General features: G+C 40.3%; 1 protein-coding gene across 6 annotated transcripts in view; it reads left to right on the top strand.

Annotated features, from left to right (window-relative positions):
• Positions 1 to 19089, top strand: part of LOC121857155 — a 60204-nt gene that overhangs the window by 35082 nt on the left and 6033 nt on the right. For all 6 annotated transcript variants that reach the window (XM_042353046.1, XM_042353044.1, XM_042353045.1 and 3 more), the window contains 3 exons: positions 232 to 419; positions 8018 to 8197; positions 12609 to 12843. In XM_042353046.1, coding sequence (XP_042208980.1) covers positions 232 to 419; positions 8018 to 8197; positions 12609 to 12843 — 603 coding nt within the window. The remainder of the gene's footprint in view (positions 1 to 231; positions 420 to 8017; positions 8198 to 12608; positions 12844 to 19089) is intronic.

The raw sequence follows: 19089 nt of genomic DNA, 5'->3' as shown, positions 1-19089 counted from the left end.
TCTCTATATTCTGTACCATATTAGATCCCTAATATAGCATCATTGTACACTAAAGCACTTTGTTACAGTATTTCCAGACATCACGTACAGTATCCTGCACTGTCGTGGGTGAACGAGGTTAGTGGTGATATATGTACACAGAATAGGGGATTAAGTCCAACAAGAAAGGCCCGACATAACGCCAAGAAATACTCCACAAATTCTTCCTAATGATCTTTGATTTTATTGCAGCATCTGATCCACGTGTTCAATCCACTAACATCGGAGCACGTGGTCTACAATCCAGTACGAGCTAAACGTCCAATGCCAGCCATGGAGACAAACATATATGAGTGGGTTGATAAAGTCAGTGAAGACAGTGCAAAAGATTGTGATTTTTGCAGATACAATAATATGACGGCTGTTGATGAGTTCGGGAGGTACGTAGTGTGTGTAAAGCTTATGTATTTTTCTACATCCCTCGATTTATTTTACACTCTTCTTCATCAACACATACAGTACCACAAGTTGAAGAGTTGTGACTACCCATGAATGTTCAGAATCCGTGTACTATTGCCCCCCCCCTCTAAAAAAACCCTGGCCCCCCATGTCCTTATTTACCGTCTATACCTGTGTGTAGTTCGAGTTTTTATGACCAAATTATTTGGCAAAAAATTGGGGGTCGACCTCTAAACGGGTTATAGTTTCGTTAGGTTGAAAAATATTTACCAGGAACTACCAGTAAACAATGGAAACGACGCACCACCAGCTGTGAGTGTCGGTACAGAATATTTCTCCGGCAGGGCAATCCGCGTATTTACAAATCCGTGTATGCTAAACCCGCGTATGTTAAGGGCCGACTGTATTTGCTTTCTTAAAAATTAAAAGTGAAGACATTTTTTAATTGAAGTACTAGTTCATCAAGAGCTTAATGGAGTTTTGATAAAGACAAGGAGAATTAACCAGTGCTGCAGTGTAATAAGCTATCGTGGCCGGAGGTCGAGGACGGTTACCCCAATTGTTCCATTTTGAATTTCTCATCCATATTGGAATGATTAGGTACAATTACAGGTACAGTGTCTCCCTATTTATGACCTCCTTATCCACCATATTTCACTGTAACGACGGTGATGTATTAAACCATCCTCCTATTTACATCTAAAAAAATTTCACATGAATGATGGTCATCGTCTAGCCAACATGATGCACATGTCATCTGTGGTCTGCCCGTGGGTCACCATGCAGCTGCACTACAGTCCCAAGCTTTGTGCCATGACCATGTAGCTCAGTGATTATTGGTGTTCTTACTTATCATTGGTGGTATTTTTTTTTTTTTTTACACTGTGAGGACATGACTAAGGTTCAATCTGTATTGGTGAATCTCAAGTGATATTTTTCCGTGCTTTTGTGACTGTAGGTGCTTTGCCTCTGTTTGTGTGACTGTGAAGTGAGCAGTGTAACTGTGAAAATGTCTGGGAAGGCCAAGACAACTGTGTCTCTGAGGTGAAGCTTGACATTGTTAAGCAGCATGAGACTCCCCAGGGGCTGTGTGGGTCATGTCTCCACTCCACCCACAAGAGCCCCCTTATAAGGCCTTCATGATGACCAGACTTGTTCTTAATGATGTGGTCAGTATTGTTTAATTGTACTGTAGTATTAGTGTAGGAATTTTATTTTCGGTAATACATTTGGGTGTCGGACTGGCTGATTACACATCCCATTGAGCCCCATGTTATAATGATCCTGATGCACGATATTTCTCCTTACAACTGTTCTTTTCAGGAACGTAACTCCATCGTAAATACGGGGATACCTGTATATGGGTCCCTACCGTGCTGGTAACTCTGAGGCTAAGAGTGGGAACACGTTTTAAAATATTAAACAAGTACAGTAGACCCATGCCATGTGTGAGGGATAGGTTCCATGAATTGGCAAAACCTGTAATAGCTACTTATATAATACCTTAGTGCACTAATATACAGGTATACTGTGTAGGAGAAACTTAGGTCACAATACTGTACAGTACTTACATTATATGTGGAAGTTTAAGTGGTGTACTGTACATAGGGAGACATCTGGTTACTGAAGCATAGGTGGATCACTGGTGGAAGAGGGTGATGGAGTGGTGGTTGGTGGAGAGGCGGGTGGTGGGGTGGCACGTCACTGGTAGGGAAGCAATACCTGGTTGATTCCTTGGACTGTCTTAAGGCTGTGTTCCATGGAAGGGTCGTGGTCAACAATGAATTCATTCATCATCTTTACCTGACGAAATAGTTCACCAATATTGTCCAAGCTCCAACCTTCTTGTTGTAATTCCATAATGTCTTCCTCTTCATCGGCACTTTTTACCAACTCTTCCAAATCCTCTTCTGTCCGTTCCTCTCCGTGGCCATCAATGGGCTCTTCCACGTCTTCAGCAGCCATGTCCACAAACCCCTCACCACCCAACTGACGTGCAACACTCGCAATGTCATTCACCTCCTTTACTATGGACGGAAATCCCTGAAAGTTATTCACACACTCAGGCCATAAGGTTCACCAACAACCATTCACTCTCTCTGGTTTGAGTTCACTGAACACTTCACTGATGTTGGTAATGCAGTCCACAATGCTGTACTCCTTCCAACACTTGCTAACATCAAGGTCAGGGTCTTCATCCATGGCACTACGGATACGACCAAAAGAGCAGCGTGTATAATATGCCTTGAAGGTGTGTATTACACCCTGATCGAGAGGCTGGATAAGAGCAGTGGTGTTAGGGGGTAGGAACACCACCTCTACACCTGGAAGGCTAAACTTTCTGGGTGGCCTGGTGCATTGTTTATCAATAATAACACTTTGAATTCCATCTTCTCGGAAGCAAGGTATTTTTTCACTTCCCGGACGAAGCAGTTATGGAACCGGTCCAGGAATGCTTGGACGGTTACCCAAGCCTTTTTGTTGGACTGCCAAAAGGTTCTTGTTTTTACCCTTGAAAGCCCAAGGGTTTGCTGAGCGGTAAAGCGAGCCAGGCAAGCCACATTGCCACAGAAGATGAACGTCTCTGTCCCTGACTGCCTTGAGGCACGCCTCTCCTGCTTGTTTATGTAGGTTCTACCAGGCATTTTCTTCCTATATAAACTAGATTCATCAGCATTAAGCACTCACTCTGGTCTGTAGCCTTTCTCTCTTATTGTTTTCTTCCACTTGGTGGGAATTACATCTGCGGCTGTGTGGTCAGCTGATGCGGCCTCCCCAGTCTGCTTCACATTATGGAGTGAGAATCTTTTTCTTAAAATTCTTGAACCAACCTTTACTGGCACTAAAAGTTGGTTCAGTCATGGCACTAGCCCCTTCACCACCCGTTGACTCGTAAAAAAGAGCATAAAGACTTTTAGCCTTTTCACCAATCACGTTGCTGTCGATAGGAACATTTTTGTGGTGCCGGTCCTCAGTCCAAATGTTCAGTGCTTTCTCAGTTTTCACAATGTTCTTGTCACGAACAACCTGCACCACTTTAGCACTTGCAGGAACATTCGCTTGAATAGAATCACGAATTGCTTGTTCATTCACAGTTTCAGGAATGCTGGCTGTCTGGCCTTGATGCTCACCATAGCAATACAGTCCAGCTGGGACACTGCCTCTGTCTACCCTCCTAGCAGTGGAGCTCCCTCACTCCACTCCTCCCTTCCTTTTTCAGTCTGCTAATTCTTGCGCACAAAGAAATATTTATTCCCCTTATATTTTTCACTTTATGATAATTGTATACGCAGTAAGATCTCATGTTTCGCGACTAATTGGTACTGGTTTTAGCTTTGCGAAAGTTAAAATCGTGAAACGAGTGACATTGAAATACATATAAATAAGCCTAATGACATTACATTAATGTATTCACAGATAATATATTGTATATATTGTTAATAACAATATTTATATACACTCATACTGTAGAATAACTTACCTTGATGGAGTCAGTGAAATGCTTGACGGGTCTGGTTGATGGGGAGGGCTGGTTACTGCTCCCTCCTCTAACCTCAGCATCAAAGTCTTGAGGCAGCTCTTCCACCAGTAAGTCACCCAACACTACTCTATCGTCATCGGTGGTGTCATCATCATCTCCTAAAGTGATGTTTGCCAAGGCATTAATAGGCTGGCTTTGTACAGTAATGAGGGCCAGCTGATGACCATTAACACGGGACATGTACAGTACAAGGCCTTATATTCCTCCATAACCTTATTGAGGACGGGGCAGATAAGGTTCCGAGGATGAGGCCTGGAATCGTATTCTTGTAGCTGTTCACCGAGACGTGCGATGTTTGTGAGCAGCTCAGTCAGCTGGTGTGTTGTAGGTTCACCAGGCTTAACGTCATCCTCTTGTGTTGGTTGCTGTTCTTCTTGCTCTTCGTCCTCCTCCAACATTTCTTCAATTGTCGGTTGCTGCTGATGTTGACCAACGATTTCTTGTAAATCTTCAACCTGAACATCTAAAAATCCCGGTGCTGGGACTGAGCGGGCTGCCTCCATTGTGTCCATTAGTGTTGCCGCCACGGACTGCCTCTCCTCGCGGTCTGTTCTGTCCCACTTATCTCGGAGTTAGCCAACGAAGGCTTCCGTGCATGTAGCACTGTTGCAACATTAATCTTACGCCATACCTCAACAATTCTGTCCACTGCATTTTTAATATTATATTTCTTCCCAAATTCACAAACTGATAACACTTCACAGTTGAGGGGTGGTGAGGTGCTAGGAGTCAGGTCGTCTACCATCTCCTCCTCCTGGTTAGCTGGTAGAGCCTGGTCACTGTCAGAAAGTTCTGCCTCAATTTATTGTAACAACTAATGAGTCTGTCTGCCTGATGAAAGTCTTTATAGAGTGACTGATAGTAGAACAGCTTAACATTACTGATGAATTCTTGGTCAAGTGGCTGCAGAAGTGATGTGGTGTTAGGAGGAAGGAAGATAACTTGTACATTAGGGTGGCATCCAATTACAAACTTAAAGAGTGTCCAGGAGCATCATCCATCACCAGGATCACTTTGTAGTCAATGTTCTTCCTCCAGCAGTACTGTTGGGCGTCAGGAACAAAGTGCTTGTCAGACCGATTGGTCCATAAAGACGTTGTAACCCGAGCTTTCTTATTAGACGTCCAATAAACATTGAGCTGCGACATATTGGCATGATGGTAGGCTCTAGGACGGGCAGCACAGTTAACAACCAGGGGTTTCATCAAGAAATGTTTACTTGCATTAGCTGTGGATATAACTGTAATCCTGTCCTTTGAAGTCTTTACACGCCCTTGCCTGTTTTTCATCCTTGGCAGTGAAAGTGGTCTTAGGTGAGAGCTTCCAGAAAATGCCATTTTCGTCACAATTGAAGATCTGGTCTCGGTAATAACAACCCTCTTTCACAAGAGCTTGAAAGACAGGTGAATATTTTTCTGCTGCTGTGACATCAGCCGATGCTCTCTCCCCATGGTAGTGGGCAAACTTGACTTCATAATGCTTCTTAAAGGCAGCCAACCAACCAACAGAAGATTGAACGGTGGTGGATAGTCAACACGTTTCTTCTGTGCAACTGCAGCGTAATCAACACGTGCTTGATGCCTTATCTGTGGCCCAGACAGGTCACCTTGCTCAAGGTTTCTTCTTTCCACCCACTTGTGACGGTAATGTTCCGTGATAACAAGCAGTAGGTTTCATTGTGAAGTATTGGAGAACGTCCTGCTATAGAAAATCTTAAGAATACATTCACAGAAGCCGTTAAGGCTTCCTTGTTCTTCTTAAGGGAATGTATGGTTGATTCGGGGCAGTTGAACCCATGTGTCACTTCACAGGTATGAGCATCACTTTTGATCATTTCAAGCATTTCTCGTTTCATTTCAAGGGTGTACAGTATTTCCTCTTCTTGACTCCCCTTACGGTAGTCATGCTTGGCTTGGGGCTTTCCTTGTTGACCTCTACGGCCATCATTACCACCAGAACCGCTCCCGACATTTACATTATTGACCTTCACTTATCGTTTATACACAAGAATCGCGAATACACAAGAATCGTTAATAGTTAAACAAGAATCTCGCGAAACGTAAGCACAATGGGTTATATTATCCAAGGTCACTACATCACTCGCTCATTCAAACTAACTGCCGTTATGCCGTAAACAAAAACAGTCGGTGGGTCGACCGATAACAAAAGACCGTGACATTGCTCGCTGTCCACTCAACAATGACTCGCGAAACTGGTAATGAAAATCGCTATTCTTGAGAGACTGGAAATTTTGAAAGTGACGTGAAACATATGAATCGCAAATCTAAAACTCGCTAAACCTGAGATACTACTGTATTCAGTACATACATTATATATTTTATTGGACATTATGTATGTAGGATTATGGATGCACAAAACTGAGCAAAAGAAAAATGAAAAAATTTATGTATATTTACCCAAATTACAAGTTGAAAAATAATCATAACATCTGACAGCTCGGCCTGGTGGGGAGAGAGCTGGGGGGATGTGGCTACAGTGATGAGTCTAACTTGGCACCAGTGATGTTAACTGATACAAACAAAAGGAAAGTTATCTATAAATCTTCATTTGTGTCAAGTATTTATAGACTTAAAGTGGCATATACTGTACAGTACTGTTAGTGAAGGAGGTTCTGCTCTTGATGCAACAACATAAGAAAGACTCTAGGGGTATGGCAGGTAAGGCCAGGATGAAGGAGCGTGGTAAGTCTACCTGGTAGTTATCATTCACTGTTAATGATCCATGGAAATACACCACTTTTAAACCCTCAAAAATACTAGGTGTATATTGTTAAACCCTCCTACTCGAACTACACCTGAGTATATGCAGTAAATATTGATCATCAGAATAATAATAAAAATTATCATATTTGTCCCTTGTATACCTTTGTGTTCTCACATCAGCCATATTTTCTGTAATAAATAAATGAATAAATGTGTAACTGATAAGAAATAAAGCTCAATATGGTGGATGATTATAAATAACATAGATTTTAAACTTGAATTCCTCTTATATGGAGATAAAAAAGGTGGTGGTTGTTGTCCCAACATAACCCTTTAGCAACAGTGATCTGGTTATGCTTTTTAACATAACTGAACTGGCTGGTTATTTCCAATGTTGACCAGGTTTGTTCATGTATATTATATTGGGCTTTAGTAACGAAACCCAATTGAAGTTTCTTCTTTTATTAAAAAGTATTATTTGTATAATTCCTGAGTGTAGATCAACCGTAAGTTCCACTATTTATGACTGTGATGAGAAAGGACGGCGTCTATGTAAATAGACGTGAATCAATTTCCGTTCAATGTAAGTTTGTGAGTGAGACTCTGAGTAGTGACCCATCGAGGGAGAACGGAATAGACGCGTCGTCCTCCCTCGAGGGATGACGGAGCCATCCACTGCGGCTCTCAAATAACGTCTTCCTCTAGTCAAGGATATCAAGCTACTGCCCGCTTTAGGTGGCCAGGAGCCGGCTACTTTATGCCTTTACTCAGCATAGTATGACGCAGCTTCCCTTGGGCACACCTTATCACGTGCATTGAACATGTCACCTCATAGCCAGTGGAAAGTTACAGGGTATGAATCAGTATATAAATCAAATGTAATTTTAACCCATTTATATAATACTTCTGTTTGTGAAACAAGGGCCATTACATAACTTGTCTTTAGATGTAGCCAGAATCATCAAACATTCTTTTATATCTTTTGACAATAGTGTGTCATTTAGACAGTCTCCCAAATTTGAAGCAGTTGCTGTGAAAGGGTTAATATTGTCTTTTACCTCCAAAAAATTTACCGTATTCAGATGTGTTGGAGTTTAACTGGTGACGTTTAGTGTTGTAGGTCACGGTGTGAGGAAGCTTGTGGCTTCGAGCTTGGATTTTAATAACAAAATTTGCTATCTGTGGTAGGATCATAGGATCTACCATTTCTTTCTGAAAATTATTAATTTGATTAAAGGACGTTAATTGTATTTGAATATATTTTAAGGTATCATGTGTAGTGTTGTACTAATAGTGTATGTATTTTTGTATATAGGCACATCACAGATGAAACAGTTCGTATGACAAACACATTTAAAGTGGAAGCATGGCACAGCATGGTGATCACGCGTCACTTGCACCATCCAATTAACTTGACCAAGAGTTTGATTGTCAAATTCTTCCAGGAAGCCGCAACATGGGCGTATGAAGTAAGCACGAAGGACCTCCACTACATGTGAGTTGCTCTATTACCTATAGTTATAGTGTTTTGTGATATATTGTAATTTACAGTCTTACCGCTCCTTAAAGAAATTGGTGGTGAACAGCCAATTTTGTATACAGGTGAGAAGATTTTTGGTGTAAAACAAATCTGAAAAACTCATTCAATACAGTACTTAACTTTGTTTGGTGTGCAGAGTTATATTACATTATTCTGGGGAAGTATTCTTGAGACATACATAAGGACAAATGACTCCATAGGGACATAAAACACAAAATATGAAGCCCTGTTTAAAGTAAGCGGTAACGTTCAATAACAGGGCCGGAACTTTGAACATTTACCGTAAACTCCATATCAGACTGCCTATGGTTGTAAATAAATTGTACTAGCAATACTGGATATTTAATTTATACTCCATAGTTTTATCACCTTCCAAACCCAACTGTCATGTGTTATAACTATGAGGTGTTGACACCATGGTTATGAAGTAATTTATCTTGTGTCAGGAATACATCCCCAGCATTATGTAATGTATTTTCAAAACACCCTGTACAGTACAGTACAGTACAGTACAGTACTGTACTGTACTGTATTGCATTGTACAGTATATGGTAAAGTTTGATATTTTTAGTGCAGATAAATTGTCACAATACTGGATTTTTTGTTATATAAAACATAGTTTGGTAACATAAGACTTTAATAGATAGTAAATATCATAAATGATATATAAAAAAATACAATAACACAAGGATATTATACCAAAAAAAGTTCTATATTACGTAAACAGCTCCTTCCCTGGCTAGCTAGCTGGGTGCTTGGTCAGCTGTTGGTCTATGTAAACACAATGCCACAAGTTTAATACTGTACCATATAATAACTCATCTGAGGTTGTGTAGGATTTTTTTTTTTTTTTTTTTGAGAGAGAGAACTGATTATTTTATGACAATGTTTTATTAAATAATGTGGCACCAAATGAGCCTAACTACCTGTAATCAGTGACCTACCCAAAAATTTGAACAAAACAAACTGAGGCACAGTGTTGTTGAAATACAAGAGAATTACAACAATATTGTAATATTTTTCTGTACGTTTATGATGAGGTTACCGTTCAATTAGTGATGCTATTATTTTTATTTCTTTCATTAGTGTTATTTTTGTTCTTTTTTTTTATTATTAAAATGGTTTATTTGGAATAATTTATTAGCTCAAGGAAGGGTGGTCTCTCCCATAGCCCTCTTTGGTATGCCTATGACAAAATACGGTGATGTCTCCGTTAGCCGGAACAATTGGTGCAGAGCTCTCCCGGGAGTGAGGGATTTTCGGGTAACGAGACGACTCTTGAACCCGGAATAATATCCCCCATCCCCGGAATTTTCCAGGTATCGGGAAAAATTTCTTGGAATCTTCCGCAAAATGTTCTCCTCAGAAAATTGTTCCCAAAGCCAGAATTTTCTGGAAAATGGAAACTAGGGTTCTGAAATGGTAAAGTTACTTTATATTGTTGAGAAAATATAAATATACTGTATATATAAGAGGGCTTTAAAAGTTACAGGAACAGCATGATTGATGTTTTAAATATTTTAAAGGCATTTTTTTATTGCAAGGGTCATTAATTAACACTTCATTACATTACTGTACCCAAAATTTTCAATAATGAACACAGATCCTTCATGTAAAAGAGTATAGTACATTTGTATGAAATTTGAACAAAATCCAGTGTGGTTCTCTGAAATTAGCTGGAGTGGGGTGGGTTAACTGTGAACGAAACATACCAAGGTACTGTACAGTGTTGTTGGAGTACCAGATAATTAATATTTTTATATACATTCATGATGAGCTTACCATCCAATTTGTGGTGCTATTATTTTTATTTATTTTATTTGCTATTATTTTATCTTTTCTTATTGTTAAAAAAGGGTTTATTTGGAACAGTTTATTTGCTCAACGGGAAGCAATCCCCCCCCCCATCCCCCCCCAGTACATCTATGAGGGTAATATGGGAATTGTGGCCAAATTGTATACTGTTGTTACAAGGGACCAGAGGAGGAATTTTCTGCTTTGTCCAGCCAGCAACCTGCCTTGCCTACCTCCTCTCCCACACTGAATTAATTTGCCACTTGTCATTTTCTTATTTTATAGTTTTATATTTCTGTATATTTTCTTTATTTGTAAATCACATCAGAGGATTGTATCGCAGTATTATATATGAGGAGGGGTTTGGTCGAAGGTTCTTTATACGGTACCGTACCGTATAATATAGAGAGGTACTTCCGGAATCTTCCGAGCCGTTTGGTATAGAGGTTCGATATAAAAAGGTAATACTGCATCGCGTACTGTATATGTATTCCACCATTTGAAATAGATTTGTATATGCACAAGTTGTCTTTTATCATACACAGTACAGCCTTTACACTTACAAGCACCGAAGATAACAAAGTAGTAGTAAGTCCTCGCTTGATGTCGGGGTCACGTTCCCGAAAATGCGACGTCATGCGAAACAACGTTAAGTGGATCAATTTTCCCCATAAGAAACAGATAAAATACGGGAGTTACGTTCCCGAGCCTCTCTTTGACCCGTGAAATACATTACATATACATAAATTCAAAGCGCCTTTTGTGATGCCTGGTGAGGTGCTTGTATGCATTACTATAGTCACATTCATTGACATTTTATAATGTTAAAACTCCCTCTGTGTGACTGATACACACACACTAGGTAACCTTCCCTGCTGCTGCTGTCATAACAAATCACCTCCCCCTCTGACATCCGGCAAGATTGAACGTGGTTTTGGGCTTAAAGATTTTATCTTATTAAATGGCACAGACTAAAGTTAACAGAATATAAATTGCACTGGTGGAATCCTTGCTAGACACCAGATAATATGAATAAAGACATATATTTTGTAGAGATAAAAATTTTAGCCCCATAAGTACATTCAAGTACTGTACATGTTTTTCAATTTTTTTTTTTTTTTTGGTAGATATAGTAACTTTCTTCATTTCTTTTTACTCATTTACATGCACACACCATCCTAAATACATATTTTCCTAAGAGCAAACCTGTACTGTACTCAAATGTATTAAATAATTATTAAAATGTTTAGGTCTTGTGCAAACTATAGCATGTTTATATTCAAATTAATCACTATCTTATAAGGATCCAGCAATGTAAGTTACATTCTGTTAAGTCAATTCCTTTAACCTGTACCATTTACATGCATTCTTATGGGAAAACAGTGATGATGTAAACCACACTATATTGAGTCGTTGGGACGTTAAACGAATTATTGGCATCTAAAGAGTAGCGACTCGTACCAAAACAACGTTGAGCTGGGCGACGTTATACGAGGACTTCCCGTATTTGAAATGTGCAGCACCGATAAATTCTGTTCTTTGGTTTGTGTGCGAGTTTGTTTTGTGTGAAGATGATGCCACTTATTTAGTGCTTGCCATGTTCCCCTACCCACAACTTCTTGGACCCCCTCATGATATTCCTGGATCTGCCTCTGCTAAGAATGAGTTTCATCTAACCGGAAAATCTCTCTACCCGGCACCTCTCAATCCCCGTAGGTGTCGGGTAACCGGGATTCTGCCGTACAATTAATTCTACTGCCGTTACGACCTCGTAGTATTTGTTCTTTGTTGTCCATATAGGAGAGTGTCATGACTCATATTTTCATCCTTATTATTGTGATAACCAAAAACAACATCTCAATCTTAACACGATAAGGATCTGATGATTTGTCCCGTCATTTTCCCCCACACGCTGTGCCCCATCTACTGTATTGGTTCCAAAAGACACTAACTTCTGGGGCTTAACTTACTGAACCTCAGGTGCTTCACATTGTGGCTGGCAGTAGGACAGGACTTTTGTTTGTAACTGTAAATACCAAATGTTAAATGAGTACTTGTACTGTAGCACTCAATATTAACCCATTCTAAAAATAATACTCAAAGGTATATGTGATAATGTACGCACAGAAACATTAGTTGGTGTCTCACTGTGGAATGAAAAACATGTGGGGTTAGTGGTGAAGCCTTTCTGTAAATACCGTACTGTACTGTGTTAACATACAGTACTATACAAAGATAATTTGTAACTACTCTTGGAAGTTTTTTTATAAATTTCAACAATTAAACTTGTGTGCCCTTATTAGTATTATTTTATAATTTGACACTTAATTCCCATGACACTTGTGTTTAAAAATATAGATACTGTATCATTTTAAGTAAGTTATAGGGCAAAAAGTTTTGTTGGAACATTTCTCTTAATTATATAATGAAAGTCAATAAGATAATTGCCGTACTGTACTGTACCTGTACCGTGCCATGACGTGCCGTGCTGTGCTGTACTGTACTGTACTACACAAAGTCATAGCAAGTGTAGTTGTCTTTTGTGTGTTATTAAGGAAACTGTCTTTAACAGCTACCCCAACCTTGCCTGGGACACACTGTTACATGCTGGAGCCTCACAGATCCATCCACACCTTCATGTGATGATGTCTCCTGATCACTATCACGGCTTCATGGAACTCGTTCGCTCGGCTTCTCAACGATATTACCTTGCCGAGGGAGAGAACTACTTTGGAGCCATGCTGGATGTTCACGCAGCTTTAGGACTTGCAGTACAATATGGAGACGCTGTTGCTCTCGCCACCATAGTAAGTAATATATCGTTGTAGTCTTTTGTGTACTGTTAACAATTTTTGGAGGACACAAGTTTAAGTTTAGTTTATTTCTTAAATTGATTTTATCATTATACATTACTATACAGTACCTGTACTATAATTATGTACAGTATATACAAACAGGAATACAGTACAGTGGAGTCTCAAGAATTCATGAAATACAAATTCACATAATTAAACTGGCAGGTACAGTACCTCCATTACTAACCACCGACTGCCACAGTGTTTTTTCATAAGGATCCACGAAAGTTGTGGAGAATTATTTCATGGCTCTAATTTGCCTTGAAAATATAAGAAGATATAATATGAATATCACTTCAGTGCTCCAGTGTGACTTAGAAATAAAGAAAATATAATATAAAACTATATAATATAATATAAAACTATAAAATAAGAAATATTAATACTGTAGTAGTTAGTGAAGTGGTGTGGGAGGTATAGTGCCCCTCCCTCCCTCCCCATTCTAGAGCCAAGTGCACCCTCTCACTCCATTAATACAACATTATGTAGTTTCACCATAATTCCCATATAATTTAGGTTCATTTGGTACCAGATTAATAAAACATTATTGCCAAGTAATAAATTTTCACATACCCAAAAATCCCCAACTCAACCCCAGATGAGTTATTGTGTGGCATTAAACTCCTGGTTTTTTGTTGACACAGTGAGGTCACAGCCAGCCTGGGGCCTGTCTGTCTCTGTGTTGGTGTATGGACATAACCCAGGTGAAATTATGAGAAGGATAGGAGCTGTTTATGTAATCCAGAACTACGGCACTTAACTTTAAAACCTTGATACACCGGAATTTACTTTTTTCGGACTCTCTGAAGTGTTTCAAACTGCTCCTCTATTCACCAGAAATATTTTAAAAATTCCAAAAATCCAACATCAGTCTGGATTATTTGTATGTTCTTATGTGCAGATCACATCTGTGTGTGGGTGTCGTGCAGCATTTGTCTAGTCTGAGTCCCATGGTCGAATTTCCGAAAGGCGCAGATTTGCAAAATAAGCATTAAAAACAGGAATATTTGCTAATCATTTGCGATTGTACAGAATAAATCTTTATTGTTTCAAACTTAGATGCCAGTGCCATATTTATTGGACAGTTCTTTCTAAACAATGGTTCAGGAGTTAAATGATTTAGTGAGCACAAGCTTAGCCTAATTTGAACACATTTCAAGTTGCATATTGTGCATCAAAAATTAAAAAAATTACTATGATAAATATTAAATTGTTACAATAGCACATACGCTGTTTCATGTACTAAAAGTAGTTCCTTCCACACTCAAACCATCCTCTGGGCTACGTGACAATTCAACCAGGCAGTCACCCAGCTGACTCAGAGACGTGTGGCTGCTGCACTGCCATGACGTTTATTGGGGGGTGGAGTGCAGCTTGGCTCCACACACACACTTATGCTTCTCATTTTTCATATTTTATAGATTTATTTTGTATTTTCTTTATTTCTAATCCACATCATTTATATAGAGTGGAATAAATGTCAAAAAAGTCCATGAGTGTTTAAATTTCAAAACAAGTTTATGTTTATTTTTCTCAAACGAGTACGGACAAGCTATAAACACGGTATAGTAATTGGGAAACGCTCATGAAAATGCATGGATTTGCGGAAAAACGGACTACTGAGTCACAAATTTGCGAGGTCAGTCTGAATGAGTGTGGTGCACCTCGCTACCTACACTCATTTACGTGAACTTTTCATGTAGAGTATGTAGTATCTTTACGTCCTCTTCACCACTGGTCGGCTCATTAGCTGCTTGGGTGGTCGGTCACGTCTCTGTTACGCACTGTTGGCAAGTACTGGGCATGCACCGGCTCCTGAATGTACCTGAACCCGCTCCAGTGTTGGTCAAGTCTAGTCTTGAAACAGCTCACACTTGGTGCCGTCACAACACTCTCTGGCAGGTTGTTCCAAGAGTTCACAATTCTCACTCCGAAAAAGTTTGCCCTCACAGTTTTCTGGATTTGTGGCTTCTTCAACCTTGAGCTGTGACACCTTGTGGGGCGAGCGTCCGCCAGCTCCAGGTAAGGACACTCGACTGAGTAGTGCCCTTTGAGATGTTTATACACCTCAATTAGGTCCCCCCTTGCCCATATGTAGTATAAGCTAGGCAATTTCAGGCACTCTAATCTCTCAGGGTAGCTGAGGTGCCGAAGGGCAGGGCACCAGTCTGGTGGCCCTCCTTTGAACATCTTCAACCAACTGACAGTCCCTAGCATAACTCGGGGACCAGACGGGGGGACAGTACTCCAGATGGGGAAGCACTTCACTCATGAAGATCGTTACGAGGGACGGGCCGTCTAGATATTGGAACGACCTTATGAGACCCAATAATTTAGTTGCCCGATTCACCTTCTCCTCACAATGGCCCGAGAACTTCAGCTCATTGTCAACATACACACCTAGACTCTTCTCACATTCAGTCTAAACTAGTGCAGTTTCTTCGTCCCGTTGGGACACGTGATATACCTCCTTACTGTTGGTACGACCCAGGTGCAGCCTCTTTCACTTTGACAATGAATCTCAGCAGCCATTTCTTCGACCATTCTTGAAGGTCACAGAGATCTTTCTGCAGCTCTTCACAGTCTGTTTGGTTCTTACTTTCCCAAAATAACTTGGCATCGTCTGCAAACATTTGTATGGAGGAATGTAGAGCGTCAGGCATGTCATTTATAAAGCAAACAAACAACAGCAGGCCCAATACACTGCCCTGTGGTACCCTGCTTGTGACAGGTACAGATGATGATTTCGTGCCATTAATCACGACACACTGCTTGCAGTCATGGAGAAAGTCTCCGATCCACGCTAGGACATTTCCCCGAATCCCGTACACTTCCAGTTTAATTTTCAGCCTTTCATGGGGTATGCTGTCGAAAGCCTTGGCAAATTCTAGTTATATAGTGTTGATATTGCCACCCCGTTCCAGAATTGGGGTCCAGACATCCAGTACTTCGAGTGATTGTGTTAAGCAGGAGCGTCCCAGTATAAAACCGTGTTGGCAATCCTTTACAAGGTTGTTTCATAGTAGATGTTCCATCGCGGCATCTCTGATAATACTCTCAAGTACTTTACATATTATGCTGGTCAGGCTCACCTGTCTATAGTTCGTGGAGTGACGATCGCCCTTCTTGAAGATAGTATTCACATAAGCCACTTTCCAATCACTGGGGACCTTATGTTCAACCAGGCATTTACAGAACAAGATCTTCAGGAGCTCAACAAGCTCGTAGCACAACTCTCTTAACACTCTAGGATGCACCATGTCAGGGCGGGGACTCTTATGAACCTTTAGCTCTGACAGTTTATTTCTAATGCCCTCTTCTGTGAACACAATGTGGGTCAGTGCTGTGTCAAACAATCTGTCCTCAAAAGCAGGAAGATTAATTGCATCCTCTCTTGTGAACACCGAGGAAAAGAAACTGTTCAATGCCTCAACTTTGTCCTGGTCAGAATCCAGAATCTGCGTAACTATCATCTTCAAGCCTCAGGTCTGATACTCCAACTCGCATTTTTAATTTCGACTTTGCATAGCGGTAAAATGCTTTTGGGTTTGACTTGACCTCGCTTGCAACCAGCCTCTGGAACTCCATTTCGGCCCCTCAACACTCTGACTTTGCTTGGTTCTTGGCTCTTGCATACATCCTCCTGTTCTGTTCATCGTTTGACCTAACCCATGCCTTGAATTTCTGGGTTTTCTTCTTAACTTTGCCGACTGCCGCAAGGTTCACGTGTAGGGGTCTCCTCGTACTCCTAGAGGTACTGGGTTTGGTCTTAGGTATATATTTCTCAATCAAATGGTTCACTTTACTGGCTATGATATTCAGCGTAGTGTCTGCGTTCTTGTGCCTTTGTGAGTCAGTCCAGTGGATACCCCTCATCTCTCTCATCCCGTCATAATTTCCCTTGTAATATTTGCACCTTGGCCTGGTTTTGTCGTGAATTAAGTAACAGTTAAATCTGAATGACAACACTAAATGGTGGCTGGTGCCAACTGGGGCTAGATGTTCCAGTTTGGCCACCATACCCTCCCCGTTTGTTATGATGAGATCTAGTGGCTTGGGTGTTTGCTCCCCTCTGTAATGTGTCGGGTCTTTAACATGATGGAACAGAAAATTATCTCTCGGAGTTTCTATAAAAAAAAGTAGCGGGGTTATATAAGTCATTTGGGGTGAACTCATTTCTCCAGTCAATGTCGCCACAGTTAAAGTCTCCCATGATTAGGAGGTGGCGAGGGTTGAGCATTGCTGCATTGTCTATTAAGGCTCTTAAGTCCCTTTGATTTAGTGGGCCACAGCTTGGGGATCTGTAAATACACCCGACAATAAGTAAGTCTCCTCCCTTTAATTTAATTTTACACCACTTGGACTCTTCAAAAACATCCTCTCCCTGTACCCTCACCTGGCTGGCTCTAAGGTCTTGCCTAGCATAGATAACCACACCCCTCTTGCAAGTTCCTTGAGAAAGGTTCATAAATGAGTCATATCAAGCAATACTGAACTCTCATTTCTCTGAACAAATTTTCTCAAACTGCAACTTATCGTGTGTTATCCTACTCTCATCTTCCTCCAACTGGCTCTCAGGGACTTCATAAAGTATTACGTTGTTCCTGCGCTGGAGACGTTTCCGTTGTTCCTGCTCTCCCCTAACAGTAGGTCCGTTAGTTGCCATCTCTTCAACACGCTTTTTCAGAGCCCCTAGCTGTTGTAGAACCTGTTCTGATCCTGCATTACTCTCCGCCACCTCCCGTGGCCCTGCTAAGGTCTGAGCATAACTCCTCTTTGCTACCCCATTCATTCTATCGGCTACTTCCTCTGTCTTAGCAAGGATCTCTTCCCCAACTTGTTTTAGTTTGACAACCAGCAAGGATCCAACTTCATCTATTTTCGTCCCTAGGAAGCTTGTTCCCCTATGGCTTGCAATCGCCTCTTTCACTTTGACTATGCAGTCAGGGCAATACCAGCAACAGCCTTCATGCCTTACCACAACTTGTATCGTCCTAAACGCTGAATTGTTCAGCCCCACACAATGTACGTCCGACGTCGCCCTGCAGTACTGTGGAGTCTGCATTTACGTGGTCAATTAAACCCGTGGAGTACCGCATAAAACGAGAAACGCGTAAATGAAATAACAGAACATATGGGATTAATTGAAATAAAGACTGGGCCGACCCCTAAACTCCACTTTTTCCGAAATAATAAATACGTTGTAGTAAAAATAACATCTTAATTTTATGATGGTATGCACACACAATTAATAATTAAAAGAAATACAGTCGCCCGGTTAATGTCCATTCAAATAATGGACTCAACTCCTCCCCCCCTCTTCCCACGCTTGTTGTCTCCTCCCTCTCTGAGAAATGTTTGGGTGAAAACAGTAGGCTTACATTTTTAGTAATAAATAATACCTCAGACTAAAGTTAGGATAATATAATTGACATTTCTGGATTCCTTGCAAGACCAGGAATATTTTGAATATAAACGTCATATATTTTGCACAAAAGATAAAAATTTTGATCTTTCTAATCAAAATTCTTACATTAGATCTAAAATTTGTATGTCTAATGCAAATTCCATGATGTTTATATTTAAAATAATCACAATCTTATAAGAATTCCAGCAATGTAAATTATATTCTGGTCGGGTAATTTGTATGAATTTTATGAGCTAAAACAAATATCTTCAGTAAGTAAACAAATTATACTTCACCCGCGTAAATGAGTAAATTCACCTCGTAAATCGGGCATCCTGGTTCTGGCAAGGTACCGCGTAAACGAGAACCGTGTAAATCGAGGTTCAACTGTATCTATGTGCTATCCCTATGTACACTGTACCTTGTTATGACTGACAGATCATATGCCCACTCAGTCCTTTAGAAAATACTGTACAGAAAAAAATAATAGAAACTTTCCTTGAGGCGGCAATAAAATGCAGTTCGAGATAGCCCGCCTTTTTATTTTATTTTATTTTATTTTATTTTTTTTTTTTTTTAACTATTATTTATGTTTTTATTCCAGTTCTCATCAACGAATATATCTCTTTGTGCTATCACTGTGTACACTGTATCTCCCTGTGAATGGTGGATTGTAGGCACAGTTTCAGTCCATGAGAAAGTACACACACAAAAGAAAGAAATTCTTTGTGGAACCAATAATATGACTTGGTTACTGCCGGCAGTGGTGCCTGATTGCTTGCTCCAATTTG

Source organism: Homarus americanus, unplaced genomic scaffold (assembly GCF_018991925.1).
Source record: "Homarus americanus isolate GMGI-L3 unplaced genomic scaffold, GMGI_Hamer_2.0 scaffold20465, whole genome shotgun sequence".
Classification (NCBI taxonomy): Eukaryota; Metazoa; Arthropoda; class Malacostraca; order Decapoda; family Nephropidae; genus Homarus; species Homarus americanus.
This window is presented reverse-complemented; position numbering and strand designations above follow the sequence as displayed.